The following is an 18,815-nucleotide window of genomic DNA, read 5'->3' as shown; positions in this document are numbered from 1 at the left end:
AAAAAAAAAAAAGGCATTTGTAACCATCCATTTTCTTCTAAGGGCTGCTTTGGCTATGTTCCAGAAATGTTGATACAGTGTTCTTATCATCATTCAATTAGAACTATTTTCTAAATTCCATTTTGATTTCTTCTTTGACCTATGAGTCATTTAAAAGTGTGTTGAATAACTTCCAAACATTTGAGGGTTTCCTAAATAAGTTATTATTATGACAACTTAATTGTGGTCAGAAAACAAGCCATATGATTTTTTTTACCATATATGATAGGGTCCCTCTTAGTGAATGTCCTATGTGTGCACTTGAAAACAATGTATTTAACCTGTCATCGTTCCATGTTCTGTGAACATTAATTAGGCCAGTTTCACTGTTTGAATATTCTACATCCTTACTGGCTTCTTCCTCACACACGCTTATTCCATCAGCCCGACAATTTCTAACTTTTCACTGGAGTTTTAATCATTTTTCTTTTAATGTAATCACCAGTTTGGTAAAGTTTAAGTTTACCTTTTTTTTTTTTTCTTGTCTGTGATTTATTCCTTTGTTTCTCATTTCCTATCTTATTTTGTGTTAAACTGGGATCAGGTTTGTTGTTCTTATATTATTATTATTATCATTATTATTATTATTATTATGTTATTCCATCCTTTCTCTTTTATTGGCTTTGCGGCTATACCTTTTTGGTTTATTTTTGTGCATCTTTAACATAATTTATATAAAATTGCTAATATATCACTTTATATACAATGTGCAGCCTTGCACTAGTGTAATTCTATTTATCCTGTATCCCGTTCTATGCAGCTTTGTTGACATATGTTTTCTTCTATATATGTTATAAATCTCACAATGTGTTTTTAGTTTTCCTCTAAAGTGTGAATTGACTTTACAATTTTTAGGAAAAGAAAGAAATCTAGTCTTTTATTCTTACCCACACATTTAACCCTTTCAGTATCCTTAATTCCTTCCTGCACATTGAAAATTCTGTCTTTGGGGCACCTGGTTGGTTCAGTTGGTTAAGCGTCTAACTCTTGATTTCACATCTGGTCATGATATCACAGTTCATGACTTTGAGCCCTGCATCCAGCTCCACACTGACAGTGCAGCATGGAGCCTGCTTGGGATTCTCTCTTTCCTTCTCTCTGCCTCTCCCCTACTCATGCACTGGCATGTGCGTGTTCTCTCTCTTTCTCTCAAAAATAAACAAATTAATTAAAAAAATGGAAAATTCTATCTTGTATCAATTTCTTTAGATAGAATTACTTATGTAGCAATTCTTAGCAGTGGAGATCTATTGGTAATAAATTATCTCAGGTTTTGTTTAAATGAAACTATGTTTATTTTTTCTTCAGAGCTGGAAGCTATTTTTGCTGGGTATAGAATGTTAAGTTGAGGGGCACCTGGGTGGCTTAAGTGTTCAACTTTTGATTTTGGCTCAGGTCTCGGTCTTACAGTTCGTGAGTTTGAGCCCGGCATTGGGTTCTGCACTAATGGTGTGGAGCCTACTTTGGATTCTCTCTCTCCCTCTGTCTCTGCTCTCTTTACTCTCTCAAAATAAAGAAACTTAAAACAAAAGAATGCTAGATTAATGGTATCCTACTTTCAGCATTAGTTGGTCTCTAACATTTCTCATGAAAAGTCAGCTGTCACCCTTAATGCTGTCCAGGTATCTTTAGCAGTTGAGCTGACTTGGGGTGAGTGATAGCTTTAATGAATCTAATAGGGCTTTGGAATTCAAGCACTGGAAGAGGAAGGAGACATTTGTTTGCTTTTCTTTCTAGCCTGCAACTTCCTGCATTGATATATGATGATTACTTTTGATCTTGTCAGAAGTTGAACTAGTGAACTTGGTGAGAATTTGGCTGAAGCTTCCTTTAGACTCAGTCTGCCTCCAGCTTTAAGTATTCCCAAGTTAATGTTAGCCTCTTAGCACCAAGAGGGTCCTGGGACCATGCACTGCATACTTTGAGATCTCAAACTTTGAGACCTTGGGTCTCCTCTGGCATGAGCCTATGAGGCTACGAAACTACAAATTATATAGCTCTGGGACCGTGAGGTGTTCAGATCATGACAGAGAGACTCAGAAAGATTAAGTCGCTTGCCTAATGTTACACAATCTTTCCAAGATGTGCCCTTTTTGATGAGAATCCAAGATTCCGTCATCAGAGCACTTAGTACATGAGTTAAGGGATCCTATAAAGGATTCCAGGTTCACAAAATAAATCTTATATCTAGAATTATACAACCAGGATTTAAATGTTAGCTTAAGATATATTTGGTCTATATATTACATAGAACTCTGAAGGGGGCACCCCATTGTCCTCAGTGTAAGAAAGATTTTATTGAAAGTTTAGGTTAGATAGAGATACTATAGACCCAGGGCCTTTATGTGCCTGGGAGGTGGGTGGTAGCATCCATGAGTAAGAGGGAGTCCAGATTACTGAATGGAAACTCCCCAGTTAGGTTGTAGAAAACCATGAAATACCTTCATTCTATCCAGGACAATCAGAAACCACCAGTACCTCTCCCCAAGATATACAACATGTATGAACATATATATCAAAGAAATGTGGACAAAAACATATTAAAAATGGAAACCGAAAACTCTAAACTCTATAGGGAAAATTCCTTTCTTTTTTTTAACGTTTATTTATTTTTGAGACAGAGGGAGATAGAGCGTGAGTGGGGGAGGGGCAGAGAGAGAGGGAGACACAGAATCTCTAGGGAGATTCTCTAGGGAGAAGCAGGCTCCAGGCTCTGAGTTGTCAGCACAGAGCCCTACACGGGGCTTTAACCCACAAACTGTGAGATCATGACCTGAGCCGAAGTCGGATGCTTAACTGACTGAGCCACCCGGGTGCCCTGGGAGAGATCCTTTCTAAGTGAACAAGGGACTGAAGAAGGTTTATACCTGTACCATATGTAAAGTTGGGAGCAGGACATGTGGAAGAGCCAGCCTGCCAAGTAGAGTCATTCTTATTTGCATGAAGAAAAAATGGTACAGCCTTGCCTAAATCTGTGGCCTGGATGTTGGATTTGAATCTTGAGGAATTCCTCTCCACTAAGTCATTCCGTTACATGAGAATTTTGTTGCAGGTGTAGCTGCAAATTAGGAAGTGAATGTATCCATTCTTCAGTAAGCCACTTTGTGCTGCGTAATAGTGACGCTATCAATTGCTTCATGTCAGAGTTAGTAGCCCCTGGGTGTATTGTGTGCTGCAGAATGTCTGAGTGTTCACAGCTGTGGTGAGGATACAGACAAGGTTCAGACTGGATCTTTGAAAATGGATTCAATTCCATTGTTTACATAAGATACTTTACTTTGTGTTCATTTTGGCCACTTGACAAACTAGTGGATCTCCTTTTTATTGACATTGATGGGACATTAGCAAGTATGCTTTGTCTACAAATACTTGAATCAGAAAAGAAGGCAAATGACGATTTTTAATGAAGCAAGCAAATCCATGTGCTAGATGACATACTGTCTTAAGGATTAGGGAACCTTGGGGTGATGAGAAAGTTGTCCGGATGGCTAGTGGTGAGGGTTGCACAATGGTGTGAAAGTATTTAATGCCACTAAAACATACACTTTAAAATGGTTTCAGTGGGACGTTTATGTTACGTATATTCTACCCCAATGGGGAAAAGAGATGGGGTGTGAGACTTTGGATTCCATCTTCAGAAAAATTTTTACTCCAGAAATCCCTCATCCAAATGAAGACTAGAGGACATAATTCTGGTGCGCCCAATAGTTCCCAAACTATGTGCTCCTTTGCTTCAACTTCCTGAGAAAATGAGTTACCTAAGAGTCATAAGAGTCAGAACCCCCCTTCTCCCTCCAGTAACGATTGACATGGCGATAGTTGAAGAGTGTGGGGCTGTAGAAAAACCACAAGCTTTGGAATAGGACGACCATGGAATTGAATCTCAGACCAATTCCTAACCAATTGGATGATGTGAAGATTTCTTTTTTCTTCACCCTTTTTCTCTTTACGCTTCAGGTATTTTTTTTTAATCTGTGAAATGGTAGTAATCATAATAGAAAGTGCTTAGCATAGTTACTGGCCTCAACTGATGGTAACAGTTACTTCAATGAAAGCCTTTTCCTTCTAAGAGGAGATGGCCACTTATCTCCTCTACCACAGGAAGGGACTATGAGTATTAGAAATATTGGAACGTCATGGTATTATTTACTTTGTGAAGCTTTCAGGTGTCATGTCTAACCTTGGGGGAGAGAATTCCTCAAAGAGTAATGGATAGCATTTCTGAAAAAAAAAGGCACATAATGAATTTTCACAGGAGTCGGTTTCTATTTGACATATCTGTGAAACTGAGGATTTTCTTGGAAAGACTCAGTGGAGTAACATATGTGGATTTGCAGTGAGGTGCTTTGAGCTCGGCATGGGAAGGAGACGCAATGGTGTCACAAATCTCATGGGGCCTCCTTTTCTCTCCGCAGACCTTTGCAGGAAACATGAATGCTGACAGCGTGATGCACCATAAGTTACTGCACTCAGTGAGAGCCCGCTTCATTCGCTTTGTGCCCCTGGAATGGAATCCAAGTGGAAAGATTGGCATGAGGGTGGAGGTCTACGGATGCTCCTATAGTAAGTGTACACACGTACCCTCAACGCTGATGTGTTGTGAGTGCCGCCCCCCCCAAGGGTTACCAGCTTATCTACATTGTGATGGCAATCTCAGGTTGTTTCAAAACTCTTTCAAGCCTTTAATAACTTCTGCACATTTGAAAATGTAAAATTCAACCCAGAGCTAGAAAAAGTCTTCTTCTGTCTAGGGATGAAGCAGCTTGGTAGTGATAACGTGATAAGAGCTTAACAACAGCCCAGAGTTCAAAGTGAAGAGCTCTTGAAATGTGAGCATCATTTGTCCTTGAAGTAGAAGAGGAATTTGGGCTCCATTCTTCCCCAGAAGTGAGGTATTACAGGTATGATAAATTCACCCCTCCTTCAGCACCGTGAAGAGAAAAGGTTCTCCCTCTTCACTTGTTCTAGAAGGGTAGGAAAAGGAGCATTCCAACCTGATGTAACCCAGGGAGTGCTTCTCGCCTGGAGTTATGCTAGCCAACTATTCATCTGTGAGCTGTTCTTGAACGTAAAAGTGGCTGGCAAATAAGGAATATGGTAACCACGGGTAGAACTGGCAATCGCTCTGGAATACAGTCAGAATTACGCAGGAAATGTAATCATTCCTATAATTCTCCTCTGCAAGTTTTATATTTAAAACTAAAAGTAGGCCATCATAAATTAGTTTTCTACCTTAGCAGTGACATCTCCTGCTTATATACTAAAACCCAGTGACCCCTAATGTATGAACACATGTGATTGCTACCACTAACATGGTTCAACAGATCTTGGTTTTGGTTATAAGAGTGCCTATTGGGTTATGTGCTTGTACTGCTTTTTTGTAATATGGCCAACTGAATGCCTGTATCAGAATCATCTGGAGTGGTCCTTAAAAATGCATTTGCCTAGCCAAGTCCTGTACATACTGGATTATGATTCTGGGCGTAGGGACCCAGAAAGCTAAGTATTAACAAGCTCCCTAGGGAAGCGATGGACATAAGAGCATCTAGTAAAAATAAATTTCTGCACAGAGGGGATTTACTTGTGAAATGGCTGTCTTTATCTTGAACAAGCATTTCCAGAAAGAGTATGTTATACAACAGATACATCAACAGCACACCATTAGGCTAGAGAAACACTGCATTCCACTTCAGCCCTTGCATAACACAGCACAGAATGTCCATAAGGGCACATGCTTCCAATCCCAGGTTCTCTGGCATGCCCAGATTCCCTTGATGCCTCTTCTCTTGATAACAGGTGTTGCTACTCGGAGGTTTAATTTTAAAGCTTTTTTTAAGTAATTTTTTGTTACATTTATTTATTTATTTATTTATTTATTTATTTATTTATTTAGAGAGAGAGAATGAGGGGTGGAGGCAGAGACAGAGGAAGACAGAGAAAATCCCAACCAGGCTCCGTACCATCAGTGCAGAGCCTGATGCGGGGCTTGAACTCACGAATCATGAGATCATGGCCCGAGCTGAAACCAAGAGTTGGATGCTTAACCAACTGAGCCACCCAGATGCCCCCTTTTTTTTTAAAAGAAAACTTTTTTTTAAAGTAATTTTTTGTTAAGTTTATTTATATATTTTGAGAGAGAGAGAGAGAGAGAGTCGGAAGTTTATTTTTAAGTAAAAGGTGACACTTTCATGCTGAAGTAAAGAGGTTACCTAAGTTATGACTTCAGCCATTTATTTTGGGGTAACAATCCCATTACTGTTTAACATGTCCTCATTGTTTTCTGTCAGCCAGTCAGCTTTCCTTTGCTGTTCATGTACATCGTTCTGCATGCATACACAAAAAGACTCCTCGCATCAAGTTGAAGAGCAGACTGGAGGGTTGAAAGAGACCTTGGAGGGACGCATTCATCTTTCCCAGTGTCAGACCCCTTTGAGACTCTGATGGCAGCAAGGGACATCCCCTTAAGAAGAGCACCCACAGTGACATTTTTTCATAAGCAGATTTTTCTATAATATTAGGAGGCCCACAGATCTGCTAAAGCCCAATTCTTGACCAGGCTCACAGTCCCTGATTTGGAGGAAGGCCAGTCCTACGGGGTCTGCCCTCCAGGTAGGCTCCATGTCCACTGAGTGCATTCCCTCAAGGGATAACTTATCTTTGGGAACCTATTGTGAGTGATGGGATGTTAGCCACCTTGGGGAGCTGCTTTCACTCGGTCCTTTCCAATCATTGGTCCTGGTGCTTTTTTGCTTTCCCTTGGGGAAAAAAAGAATTCACCTCTCACTTCTTTTTTTTTTTTTTAACATTTATTTATTTTGAGGGAGAGAAAGAGATGTGGGGATGGGGGAGAGAATCCCAGCAGTCTCTGCTCTGTCAGTGCAGAGCCCGAAGTGGGCCTCGATCTCACACACAGCGAGGTCGTGGCCTGTGCTGAAATCAGGAGTCGCCTCCTTAACGACTGCCCCACCCAGACGATCCCTCATCTCTCATTTCTATCTAAAAACAAGTCTCTGTGTGTCCTCTGGATCAGAGGATGGTCCTCCCTTTCAATACCATCTCATCCTCCCTTTGACTGGGTCATTCCTGTACATAGAAGACTTTGCTCTATAAGCTATCAAAAGGAATACAACAAAAGCTGACTAGCCCTACTTAGCAGCTACTCCTTCTCTCCCTTGCTTTTCACAGAACAGCTTCTCTCCAAGGTCTGTGTGTGGTTAGCACCTCCACCCGCTCACACCCCAGCACACTGCACCTGATTCTCTGCGGTCTGGACACACGTGCTGTTCCGTTCCAGGTGTCTGCTTGGCTAGCCAGGGTCCCAGGATCCAACCAAACACTAACCTAGGAGTCGCTGGGAGGTGGTGACCATCTGCAGTCACTGGGCTTTGGGGAAAGGAGAGTATTCTTGATGTCTGGGTGGGCCAGATTCAGTCGGTCGAAAGATTTTAAGATCAGAACTGAGGTTTCCCTGAGGAAGAAGACATTCTACCTGAACAGTGTAGCTTCAGGTCCTGCCCGAGTTTCGTCCTCCCCTTCCTGACAGCCCACCCTGCAGATGAATTTCGGACTTGCCTGGGGCCCCCACACTCATGTAAGCAGTTCTGTGTAGTCTATTTGTATCTGTATCTGTATCTGTATCTGTATCTGTATCTGTATCTGTATCTGTATCTGTATCTATTTGTATCTGTATCTGTATCTGTATCTATTTATATCTGTATTTATCTATCTATCTGTCTATCTACGTATCTCTCTATCATCTAATGCAAAACACCCCACAGAAACTACTTCAGCAAAGACCACCAGTGAAGAACTCCACATCACCAAATCCAGTGGTCACTTCCCTTTTCTCACCTCACTCAACCTCTCAGTAGTATTTGGTTCAGTTACATATTTCTACCTTTTAAAAACCTGGTTTTCCCTTCTGGCTCACCAGCTACCTGTGCTCAATCTCAGGGCTCTGTCTCAGAACTTCTTTGCATCTACACCCCAAGCCCATCTGAATTTACAGAGTCCCATGAATTTAAACACTGTGGATATGCTGATCTTCTTCACATCTGTATCTCCTGGCCTGACCTCTAGAATTATATAGGCAATATGCTAGGTATGTCCTCGTGAAAGTCTAAATTGAATAGAGCAGAAATACAACTCCTGATTACCATTCCCTCAAACACCTGTTCACATCTCCCTGAACTCAGTAAATGGCACCACTGTTTGTTCACCTGCTAGAGCAAAAGCCCAGAAAGCAGTCTTGAGTCCTCCTTTCCCATAACTGGCATTCCTGTGCAACTTATTTAAGTTCACAGTAGCTGCATCAGCTCTCTCCTCCAAAACGTGCTCTGAATCCACATATTTCTGCCTTCCAGAGCTGCAGCCTCTGTCTCTTCTCCCCCAGTGTATTTAAATCACCTTCCAGCTGGAGTTCCCGCTCTATGCCCCAGTCTCCCCAAACCTATTTGGGAGGCAGTAGCCAAAGTGATTCTTATAAACATTATAGAGAATTGCATCATTCCCCTGCGTACTTCACTTAAAATAAAATTGAGACTCCTTTCCAGCAAGTAGAATTTCTTATTGGAGGTTCCTTGCCAACCTCTTCAAATTCCTTTTAGTTCTTCCAGCCCTTAGAGGCCATCTTGCTATTCCTGGAACATGCCAGGCTTTTTCTACCACAGGGCCTTTGCACTTTCTGTTCCCTAGGCACAGAACAGCTTTTCCAAGAATTTACAGAGTTACTTCCTTTAGCCAATGCAATTCCAATTCTGATGCCACCTCTTCAGAGAAGTCCACTTTTCTTAAAATGTTATTTATTTATTTTGAGAGAGAGAGGAGAGAACACATGTGCATGAGTGGGGGAGGGGCAGAGAGAGAGGGAGAGAGAGAGAATCCAAAGTAGGCTCCACTCTGTCAGTATAAAGCCCTATGTGGGGCTCAGTCTCAGGAACCATGAGATCATAGCCTGAGCAGAAATCAAGAGTCAGACGCTTAACTGACTGAGCCACCCAAGTGCCCCCAGAGAAGTCCACTTTAATTGCCCTTCTAAAGTCTCCTGCCCTACTTCCTGTGTATCAGCTGTTATCCCCTGGCTATATGCTGTGCCTTTATTTTCTTCGTGGTTTCTCTCACAAAACAGAATCTTCTTTGTTTGTTTTGCTTTACTTGTTTGTTGTTTGCCTCTCCAAAGCCCTTCACCAGAATGTAAGTGCCATGAGAATAGGCACCTTGTCTATTAAGTCTCTGGACCTAATAGGCAGAAATAGGTATTTAGGAATGAATGGATACATATATCAGTCCAGTCTCAGCATGGGCAACCGTGTAATTCACCTGAAATTACTTGCTGTTAATAACACCCATTGTAGTTTCTAGGGAACTGTTTTTCTCCCCACACCATGGGCTCATAAACCTTTTTGTCCAAAAATCCATTTGAGTATGTTGCTAAAGATTGGTGGAAAACTTACAGTTCTATAATTTCTTAAGACTTAAAGTTTTAACCATTTTGGAAATATCTGCATATTCATTCATTCATTCATTCACTCATTCACTCATTTATTCCTTCAGTTGACAACTTTATTGAGCAATTAAGATACATCACATACACCACGCATCATGCAAAGCCCTGAGGGATATAAGAAATAAACAAGACCTTTCTGTGAACTTTAATGAATCCTGTAGTTTTTTTTTTCTTTGAAGCGCTTTTGTATGATTGCATTTCATTAATTAATTCTTCAATTGTTTCTTTGACATATGTCTCCTGACTGGACTCTCTGCTTTGAAAAGGCAGTCACTGCACCTGTCAGGTACCCCCACACCCATCACAATGCTGGGTTCTTGGTATTCTTTCAGTATTTGTCAAATGATTGACATTGCTGATAGTCAGAGAGGGTGTAACAAGCATGTAAATAAAAACCTGCCACAAAATACGGCGTGTGCCTCATAGGAATCCGCAAAGGGGACCCGGGGGGAGGGGAAGAGGACAAAGTAAGCCAGTGCTACTGTTGGTATCAGAAAGATTGCAGAGATACCAGCCGCCTGAGCTAGGTCTCAGAAGTTGAGTAGTGACTTGCCCGGCAGAGGGGATCTCCAGGCAGCAGGAGGGGTGAGCACAGAGGGGAAACTGGGGGAGAGCTGCGGGATTTTGCTGCTTAGTGCACAAGAGGCAAGGGCAGGAAGGTAGGAAACAGAGCCACTTGTCTCTCTCTGCTCCCGCATTTCCCTACAGTAACTTAAAAAACTTCATCTGGCCTGCAGGAGGAAAGATATTTATAGTAAGAGATAACCCTTCCTCTTCTCTAACCTCTCCTGGGCTTCACTTCCTTCCTAATAAAGTCTAGCCTTTCCAGTTTGAAAAGCTCTCTCCTTGTTGGAGGAGTCAAAGCAGGCTACCTTTCAGTGTCTTGCAGTCATCCTTCAACATGGCAGAGTCCGCCCCAGCTGGAGGCTCTTGTTTTGTTCCCTTTTGCTTTCTTTGAGCCTCTTTCTTCTTTCTCCAAACCCGGCTTGAAAATCTCGTGCCCTGTACACTTCTGCAGACCCCAGTCACGTGATCCTCTGATTTGTCCCTCCTCTTATCTCAGCCAGCATTTCAGCAGCTGTAGTGGCCGTCTCCCTGCTTCCAGGACCTTCTGGAAAGGAGAACTGGCTCACCCTTCAAGGGCTCCTCACAGCCTTTGGCGGAGCTCAGAGTTCTCCACCCCTCTCATTTGCCATATCCCCATATTCAGCTTCCGCTGTGTGTACATGCCCGGTTCCCGGCACAGACCTGGGCTTCTCTCCAGATTGCATGTTTTCATTCTTGCAGCTGCCTTTTTCCGAAAAATCCTCTTTCTCCTTCATTAGGTTTTCTCTCTTGATTGCCCTTCACCAGCCAGATCAGATATCACCTGCTTTTGAAATCTTTTTGCCTCCTAGACCTTGCCATGTGGCCCCCTTTTAGGTTTTATGTTTCAATTCTAGGTTTCATCTTGTTAAATTAAAGTTACCTGGGGCTTCCCCACCAATCTGTCACCAATCTGTTCTATAAGGTGGAATCATGTCCTACCTCTCAGCTACCTGGGACCTAGATTGGTGTCTGACAGCTGCTGTGTGTTCCGTGAATATTTAACGTGCAATTAATTTTTAGATGTAGACGCTAGCCATCGTTGTTCATTTTTGAAAGTGTTTATTACATTTTTAAAAGCTGCAGTACTCCTTCTAATGAAGGCCTTTCCCTTACCTTTTTATTTTTATTTTTTAACGTTTATTCATTTTTTGATAGAGACAGAGCATGAGTGGGGGAGGGGCAGAGAGAGAGAGGGAGACACAGAATCCGAAGCAGGCTCCAGGCTCTGAGCTGTCATCACAGAACCTGGCACGGGGCTTGAACTCACGGACTGTGAGATCACGACCTGAGCTGAAGTCGGACACCTAACCCACTGAGCTACACAGGCGTCCCTATCTTGCCTTTTGTAAGTAATGAAATTATGAGCTTATGAGAATCTTGCTTCCACATGGGTGTCTTTCATACCTTACACTTTTTCTCGTTGAATAATTGAGATTATCCGTGGTTGCAGTTCCCAGATCGATTTGTGTTTGGAGCCTCCTTAAGGCTATTCTGGTATATTCTGTCTTAAAATCTCTAGAAGTAAAAGCATATCTCCATTTTCCCTAAGTATTTATGTTTTTAACATCTTTTCTTCTTGATCGTCTTCATTCTCTTTTATTAATTCCCCAGTGACCATCTCATTTTACTGACGTTCCCACTGCTTTCGTGTTACCAGTGCTGTCTTTTTTTGCCATGGTCATGATGAAGTTCAGAGCAATAGATTCCCTTTGTGTGCTCAGATAGGAACGGGTGAACAAATGGCCTGTTATGAAACACGTGAACCTTCCAGCAAACCTGCTGACGCCTTTGAGTCTCTTGTTTCCTCATCCTCAAATCACAGTGGTAATTACTTTAAAGACTACTGTGTCACCTTTGAGTTACTGTGTATAAACATAAAGCAGAGTATGTAGCAAACAGTTTGTGTTTAGTAACTGACAGCTAGTACTAAAGTAGGTGTGTATCCATAGAGGAACGCCCTGTATTGCCAGGACATGTTGCTTTTTGGGGAAACATTAACCAACCACATCCTCTGTCAGAGAAGGGGCCTCTCCCAGATTCAGATGCGTTCTGCTGGTGCTTCTGCTGCTGTCATGGGCTCTGGGATCTCCGCTGTCTGCCTCCTTCCGGTTCTCTCTCTCTCTCTCTCTCTCTGCCCAAGAGTAGGATCCAATGTGGTCTTCCATGGCATTCTGCCAAGACTAGAATCCAAGTTCTTCTTTTCGGATTGCTTCTGCTGAATAATTTCATGAAGTGAATAATTCCCTGGTGAACCAAGAAGATAATTTTACCGTGCTGACAGCTAATCTGAACGAGTTATAACCACTTCTTGCAGTGTGTCGAGTTCGTGATGACTATGACACATCTTCCATGTATGCATCCACACTTGCTAGATTCTCATTATGTTCTCATAAGAGTTCTTGAATACCTCCTCCATTACCATGTTTCCTCTTGTGTCACCACTGTTGTCAACTGGGGGTGCCTGGGTTTTTAAGTTTTGTGGGGATGTTTTCTCTCTCTGACCAGTGTTCAGGTTGATTAGTTTTTGGCCAAACACGTTCATGCGGTGACCCAAGTAAATAAAGGACGTGGGTCCTCCTACATCACTGAGTTGGTAGCGTAAAGATGCACACTTGAAATAAAGATGTCAGTATAGAATTGGGAAAAATAATTCATCTCCTGTAGAGACTACAAAAGAAAAAATAGGGAAATGGAGAGCACCATTCTTCGTTGTGATTAATGGCGACTCATTCTGGGAGAGGGAGCGAGTATCTTTGCTATTGGTGGCAACCATTCCATCATTCAGTTATGATTTCCATTAGAAATGCCACTGTCATCATCAACATACCCCTTCCCCACTGTCATTTAATATGCACATTACAGTACAACACGCTCCAAGCCTCGACAGTCTTTCTTTCTTTCTTTCTTTCTTTCTTTCTTTCTTTCTTTCTTTCTTTCTTTCTTTCTTTCTTTCTTTCTTTCAATATAATTTATTGTCAAACAAGCTACATACAGTGTATATATACACTGTGCTCTTGGCTTCAGGAATAGGTTCCTGTGATTCATCGCTTACCTACAACACCCAGTGCTCATCCCAACAAATGCCCTCCTCAATGCCCATCACCCATTTTCCTCACCTCCTGACCTCCCCGACCCATCAACCCTCAATTTGTTCTCTGTACTTCAGAGTCTCTTATGGTTTGCCTCCCTCTCTGTTTGTAACTATTTTGTTCCTTCCCTTCCCCCATGTCTTTCAAATAGGAAGTACTCCTCCTATGTACTGTACAAGGACAGATTGAAATTTATTATTTTTTAATGTTTATTTATTTATTTTGAGAGAGAGGGAGAGCATGAGCAAGGGAGGGACAGACAGAGGGAGAGAGAGAGAGAATCCCAAGTAGGCTCTGCACTGTCAGTGTAGAACCCAACATGGGACTCCATCCTGGGACTGTCAGATCACAGCCTGAGCCAAAATCTAGAGTGGGACACATGACTCCCAAGGTTCCCTTCCGACCGACTGAAATATATAAAGATGAAGTGTCTTTTAGATAAGTTAAGTGATTTTCATCCTGAGCCAAATATCTCTTCTGAGCTCTAAAACTACATATGCATTTGCCTGATTGATATCTCAATTTCATTATGTCATAAATAGCTCAAATTTCACATGTCCCAAAGGGAACTCTTAAAATCAACCCTCCAACCACATTCAGTTTCTTCTGCTTGTGGACCTCCTCATCTCAGTAGACAATACCAGGTGCCCAAATCAGCCGTGGAAAACATTCTTTCAATCTGCGCTCTCCCTTATTTCCCATAGCAAATCCATCAACAAGTTCTATCGGTATGACTTCCCAATCCATCCCCAATATGCCCATTTCTTTTCATCTTCACAGTCACCAGCCTCATTCAGTTACTTCTTGTGTCACCTGCATTTTTAATTCAGCAACCCACTTTCACTCTTTTTCTTTTTGTCTTTTTCTTCTTTTCCATTATCTTCACTACAGTAAGCAGGATTGTCATAGAATACAGAGTTGAGCCCCTTCCTGCTGCACACTTTTCACTGGCTTCTGCTTGCACGTAACACAACCAAAGCCCTGTGCACCCTGTGCATGAAGAACAGGCACCAGGGGACCTGGCCTTCACCTGCCTCACTGGCTTCACCGCTCTGTGGTGTCCCTCCCTACCTGGGCTGAAGCCCTAGTGACTTCTGTTCTGTGGTCTCTCATGCCATGCTGCCTCCTTCCTATCTCAGGGCCCTTGAATGGGCTGATCACTCTGTCTGGAGGGCTCCCCCTCCCCACCGCCTCTGCTTTCTTTAGCTCAACTCTTTTTTTTTTTTTAATTTTAATTTATTTTTGAGACAGAGAGAGAGAGAGAGAGAGAGAGACAGAGCATGAGTGGGGGAGGGGCAGAGAGAGAAGGAGACACTGAATCTGAAGCAGGCTCCAGGCTCTGAGCTGTCAGCACAGAGCCCCACACAGGGCTTAAACCCACGAACCATGAGATCATAACCTGAGCTCAAGTCAGATGCTTAACCGACTGACCCACCCAAGTGCCCCTTTAGCTCAACTCTTCAATTATCTCAGCTTTATTATAACTTTCTCAGAGAGGTGCCAATTGATTCCCAATTCAAATAAAGTTACCCTTCCATTTTTTTTTTTATCTTAACACATACCATTCTTTTATTTCAAAGCATCGATCTCTGCCTCAGTCTGTTTCGGTTGTTATAACAGAAAACCATAGACTGCGTAGCTTATAAACAGCAGACATTTATTTCTCACAGTTTTGGAGGTTGGAAAGTCCAAGATCAAGGCACAGCAAATTTCATGTCTGGGGAGGGCTCACTTCCTGTTTCATAGATTTCCATCTTCTCACGGTGTTCTTACATGGCAGAAAGGACAAGGGAACTCGGTGAGTCTCTTTCATAGGAACATTAATCCCATTGATCTTGTCTCCTCTCCCAAAGCCCACCTCCAAATACCATCACACTCGGGAGTAGGTTTCAACATACGAATTTTTGGGAGATACAACATTCAGCATATAGAATGAATACACGTACACACACACACACACACACACACACACACAGTAAGAGAGAAATAGAGATAGATCAATATAGATATCTAGTAGCTATTGAAATGTGTATTTCATTGTGAGCTACCTATCTCACTGTTTCAGGCTCTATAACATCAAGGAGCATATCTACTTTCATACCTAGTTCATAGCACAAAAAGAGGCTCATTTCAATTAATAGCTATTAAATTTGTTGAATGAACAACTTCCTCAAAGTGTCACAGCCAGTGGCCTTCTGAGACAGGCTTTGAACCCAGTTCTGTACTGTTCCTATATCCGTGGGCTTTTTACTATGTGTCTGAAAGCATTTAGTCGTATGACATGGGAAAATCTTACTGGAAAGCATTCTGTTCAGCTTTCTGGTACCCATATTATTGGTTTATTCCCAAAGCCCAATGTGAGCAACCTTCAGTTCCTGAGCATAGGAAGGTGTCCGGGAACAGAGTGTGGCTACTGCCCCGTCCAGTAGCTCCTTACCTCTTTGTCCCTTACCTGCATTCTCAAACCTAACTCTCCATAAAAATCACCTGGGGGATATTCTGTTTCTAAATACTAAGTCATAATCTCTGGGTAGAGAGCCCAGCATAAGCATTTTTTTTTTTTTTTTTTTTTTTTGCTGTTCCTAGGTGGTGGTCATATGGAGCCAGAGTTTAAAACCGTTTTCTCAAGCTCCTCTCCTAGCTATGAGAGTCATTTCATTCTTAGTTTACACTGTCTACATTTTCATGTCTGTGATTGCAAATCTTAAGGATTTTAAATGAAATGTAAACACTGTTATAGGCCGTATATAGTCACGTTAACACACGGGCATACTCACCACCAGAGATGCAAAGCCAGCTTTCTCACCTGCTGGTTGTATAATCCTGGACAATCTCGGGTCTTCTGTGGACGCAGCTTCCTTTTTAGTGAAAACACAGGTAATAATAGTGCTTGTTTCACATAGGCAAATTGGTTGAAACAGCATTTGGCATAAGATAAGCCTTGAAAAAGGGTTAGCTCTGATCATCATTGTCTTCGGCTGTTATTTAAGCTGGTCACCACACTTCTCCCCATTTTTCTTTTCCCAGCTTATCAGGACCACATTCCACCTGCACCTCAAAGGAAGAGTGTGAACTTTTTTACATACCAGTTCCTGAAAGGTTCCAACACCTTCATCAGGCCCATCTGGAGACTTTAGGTTAAGGGGACTTCTGTCTGGGGGCTTCTATTTGAATTCCTTTCACTATGGGAAGCTAATTTTAAAAAGTATTATAAATTCAGATAAGGCATCATGATCTGCCACACTTCCCAATCTCTTTAAAACTTACAACCATGTTAGTATACCTTAAGTTGCCTCCTTTCCACACAGAAAAAGACTTTGCCCCTACTTGGTTAATTATTGCCAAGTGGTGTCGTCTAAAATTCATCAGCCTCAGAGCTGAAGTCACATTCTCTTTCCCCAAATAAATCTCTTTGTCATCCCAGCTTCAGCTGCCCTCTTTGTTGTTCCCATCATCTGGGGCCATTTGTCATACATGGTAGAGGCTGCAAAACTGTAAATTTCATCTATGGCATGTTAAGGTCCATATCACAGGGGACTTTAAGAGGCTAGGTTTATAGCTATTTAAACCCTAGAGGAGCAGAGGACATGATGACAGCAATCAGGCCTCAGGGCTTGGAGACCCCAGTGTGAGCTTTGAATCCTGCTTTGGAAATCATAGATAGAATTTTATAGCCAGAAATACCTCCACAATCACTCATTGCAATTTCTTCAGTCTATTGATGAGGAAATCAGGGCCCAAAAGGGTCTTAAAATTGAGTTAGTCAACTTCTTCCCTTCCCTTTTTTTCTCTTTTTTTCTCATAGTTCACAGAAGAATAACAAAAAAAGAAACTCTTCTATGAAGAGACAAATATACATGTACATGTGCAGTGAGAATATATTAACTAAAAAACACTGTGGTATTCTCTCATAGGTCAGCATTTCTGATGAATCTGAAATAACAGTCATTATTGATTGAGGATCTTAAAGCTACTTCAGTAGGCAACACACATTACTCATTAGTCCCCTCTCTGCTAGGCTTTGGAGATATAGAAATATATAGGACAATAGGAACTCAGGAGTTTTAGTAGCTTAAAAAAAAAAAAAAAGCAGACATAGAGCGCCTGCGTGGCTCAATCGGTTAAGCATCTGACTTCGGCACAGGTTGTGATCTCTGGTTCATGGCGTTCAAGCCCCACGTCAGGCTCTGTGCTGACAGCTCAGAGCCTGGAGCCTGCTTCTGATTCTCTCTCTCTCTCTCTCTCTCTCTCTCTCTCTCTCTCTCTCTCTCTCCCCCTCCTCCTCTCCTGCTCATGCGCTCGCTCTCTCTCTCTCTCTCTCTCTCTCAAAAATAAAACATTAATATTTAAAAAACAAAATAAATAAAAAAGGCTGACAGATTCTTATAAACGTGGGGTTAAGGAAGCAAGGTGTTTTGTAAGGCCAGAAAAGGAGGGGAAATCCACAGCTAACCATTTTTCCTGATGAATTGATGTTTGTCTGCCTGCTCTGTGCTTTGACTGACTGTATGGCTCTGATTCCTGTGACCCTTATGCTAATGGGTATGATTTTAAAGGAGCCTTAGGAGGCGAAATGGACTGATAGTTAGATCAGCCACTTTCTGCAGCCGTGGGCTTCCTCACAAAGGCCAAGGCCTTGCCCCCTATAGTTTGTGTTACATTTACTCTCTGTTGAAATGGTCACTGGAGTGACTTCTTCACTGATGGTACTCAGCTAGAATCATTAACAAGGGGTATTCAGTTTCTCCCCCCAAATGAAACCATGGTCAATCTTTTTTAAGACAAAAATACCGGGGCCCCTGGGTGGCTCAGTCAGTTTGGCGTCCGACTCTTGGCTGTGGCTCAGGCCACGATCTCACGGTTTCATGAGTGTGAGCCCCGCCTCAGGCTCAGTGCCGGTGGTGTGGAGGCTGCTTGGGATTCCCTCTCTCTCTCTCTCTCTCTCTCTCTCTCTCTGCCCCTATCCCACTCACACTGTCCCTGTCTCTCAAAAATAAATAAACTGTAAAAAAAATAAAAGAAAAAGAAAAAAAATACCCACTAGTTTTACGGTGGGAAATTACAGCTGTTTTCTCCAATGCTGACCCTCCTACTTAAATGATGCTCATTGTTCGAACTCCCTTTCACAGGGAACGTTTGTGCATTGCGGCTGAAGGTTACTGGCGATCTGGAAGGCAAGCAGACAGTTCATAACTGTGTTATGCTATTTGCACACCAAAGGCTGCCTGCTCAGGACTGGGCTTTGCCTTGATGCCTCCTTCTGGGAACTTGTGAATAAGATTTGTGAAACAGTACCCCTTTGACAAAACCTTCTGTTAACCTGTCACGCCTGCCACTTCCCGTGGCCTGTCCTGTACCTTTTTCCTTGGGGTGACCCAGTCCTGGGCCATACTGTACTGACAACAGTTTAGTTGTCCAACGCTTCCCTTCCATCCCACATGTGTCTACTTGGGCTGAAAGTTAAACAGACTGTAATTATGCTTCCCTTTATCACCTCCTACTCCACCAGAGTGATTCATTTGCTGGGTGTTTGTGTCACTGTGTCTGTGTCCCCGGATGGAACGACCCATGTCTCAATCATCTGCATCTCATAG

The 18,815-nt window shown here is 42.3% G+C and overlaps 1 protein-coding gene across 1 annotated transcript in view; it reads left to right on the top strand.

Moving 5' to 3' along the window:
* The window catches only part of CNTNAP5 (contactin associated protein family member 5), a 799,405-nt gene that overhangs the window by 344,193 nt on the left and 436,397 nt on the right, over positions 1–18,815 (top strand). Inside the window, exon 4 of the mRNA XM_042994206.1 lies at positions 4,455–4,602. Coding sequence (XP_042850140.1) covers positions 4,455–4,602 — 148 coding nt within the window. The remainder of the gene's footprint in view (positions 1–4,454; positions 4,603–18,815) is intronic.

Source organism: Panthera tigris, chromosome C1 (genome assembly GCF_018350195.1).
Source record: "Panthera tigris isolate Pti1 chromosome C1, P.tigris_Pti1_mat1.1, whole genome shotgun sequence".
Classification (NCBI taxonomy): Eukaryota; Metazoa; Chordata; class Mammalia; order Carnivora; family Felidae; genus Panthera; species Panthera tigris.
Note: the sequence above shows the minus strand (reverse complement) of the source record. Positions and strands in the feature narration are given on the sequence as shown.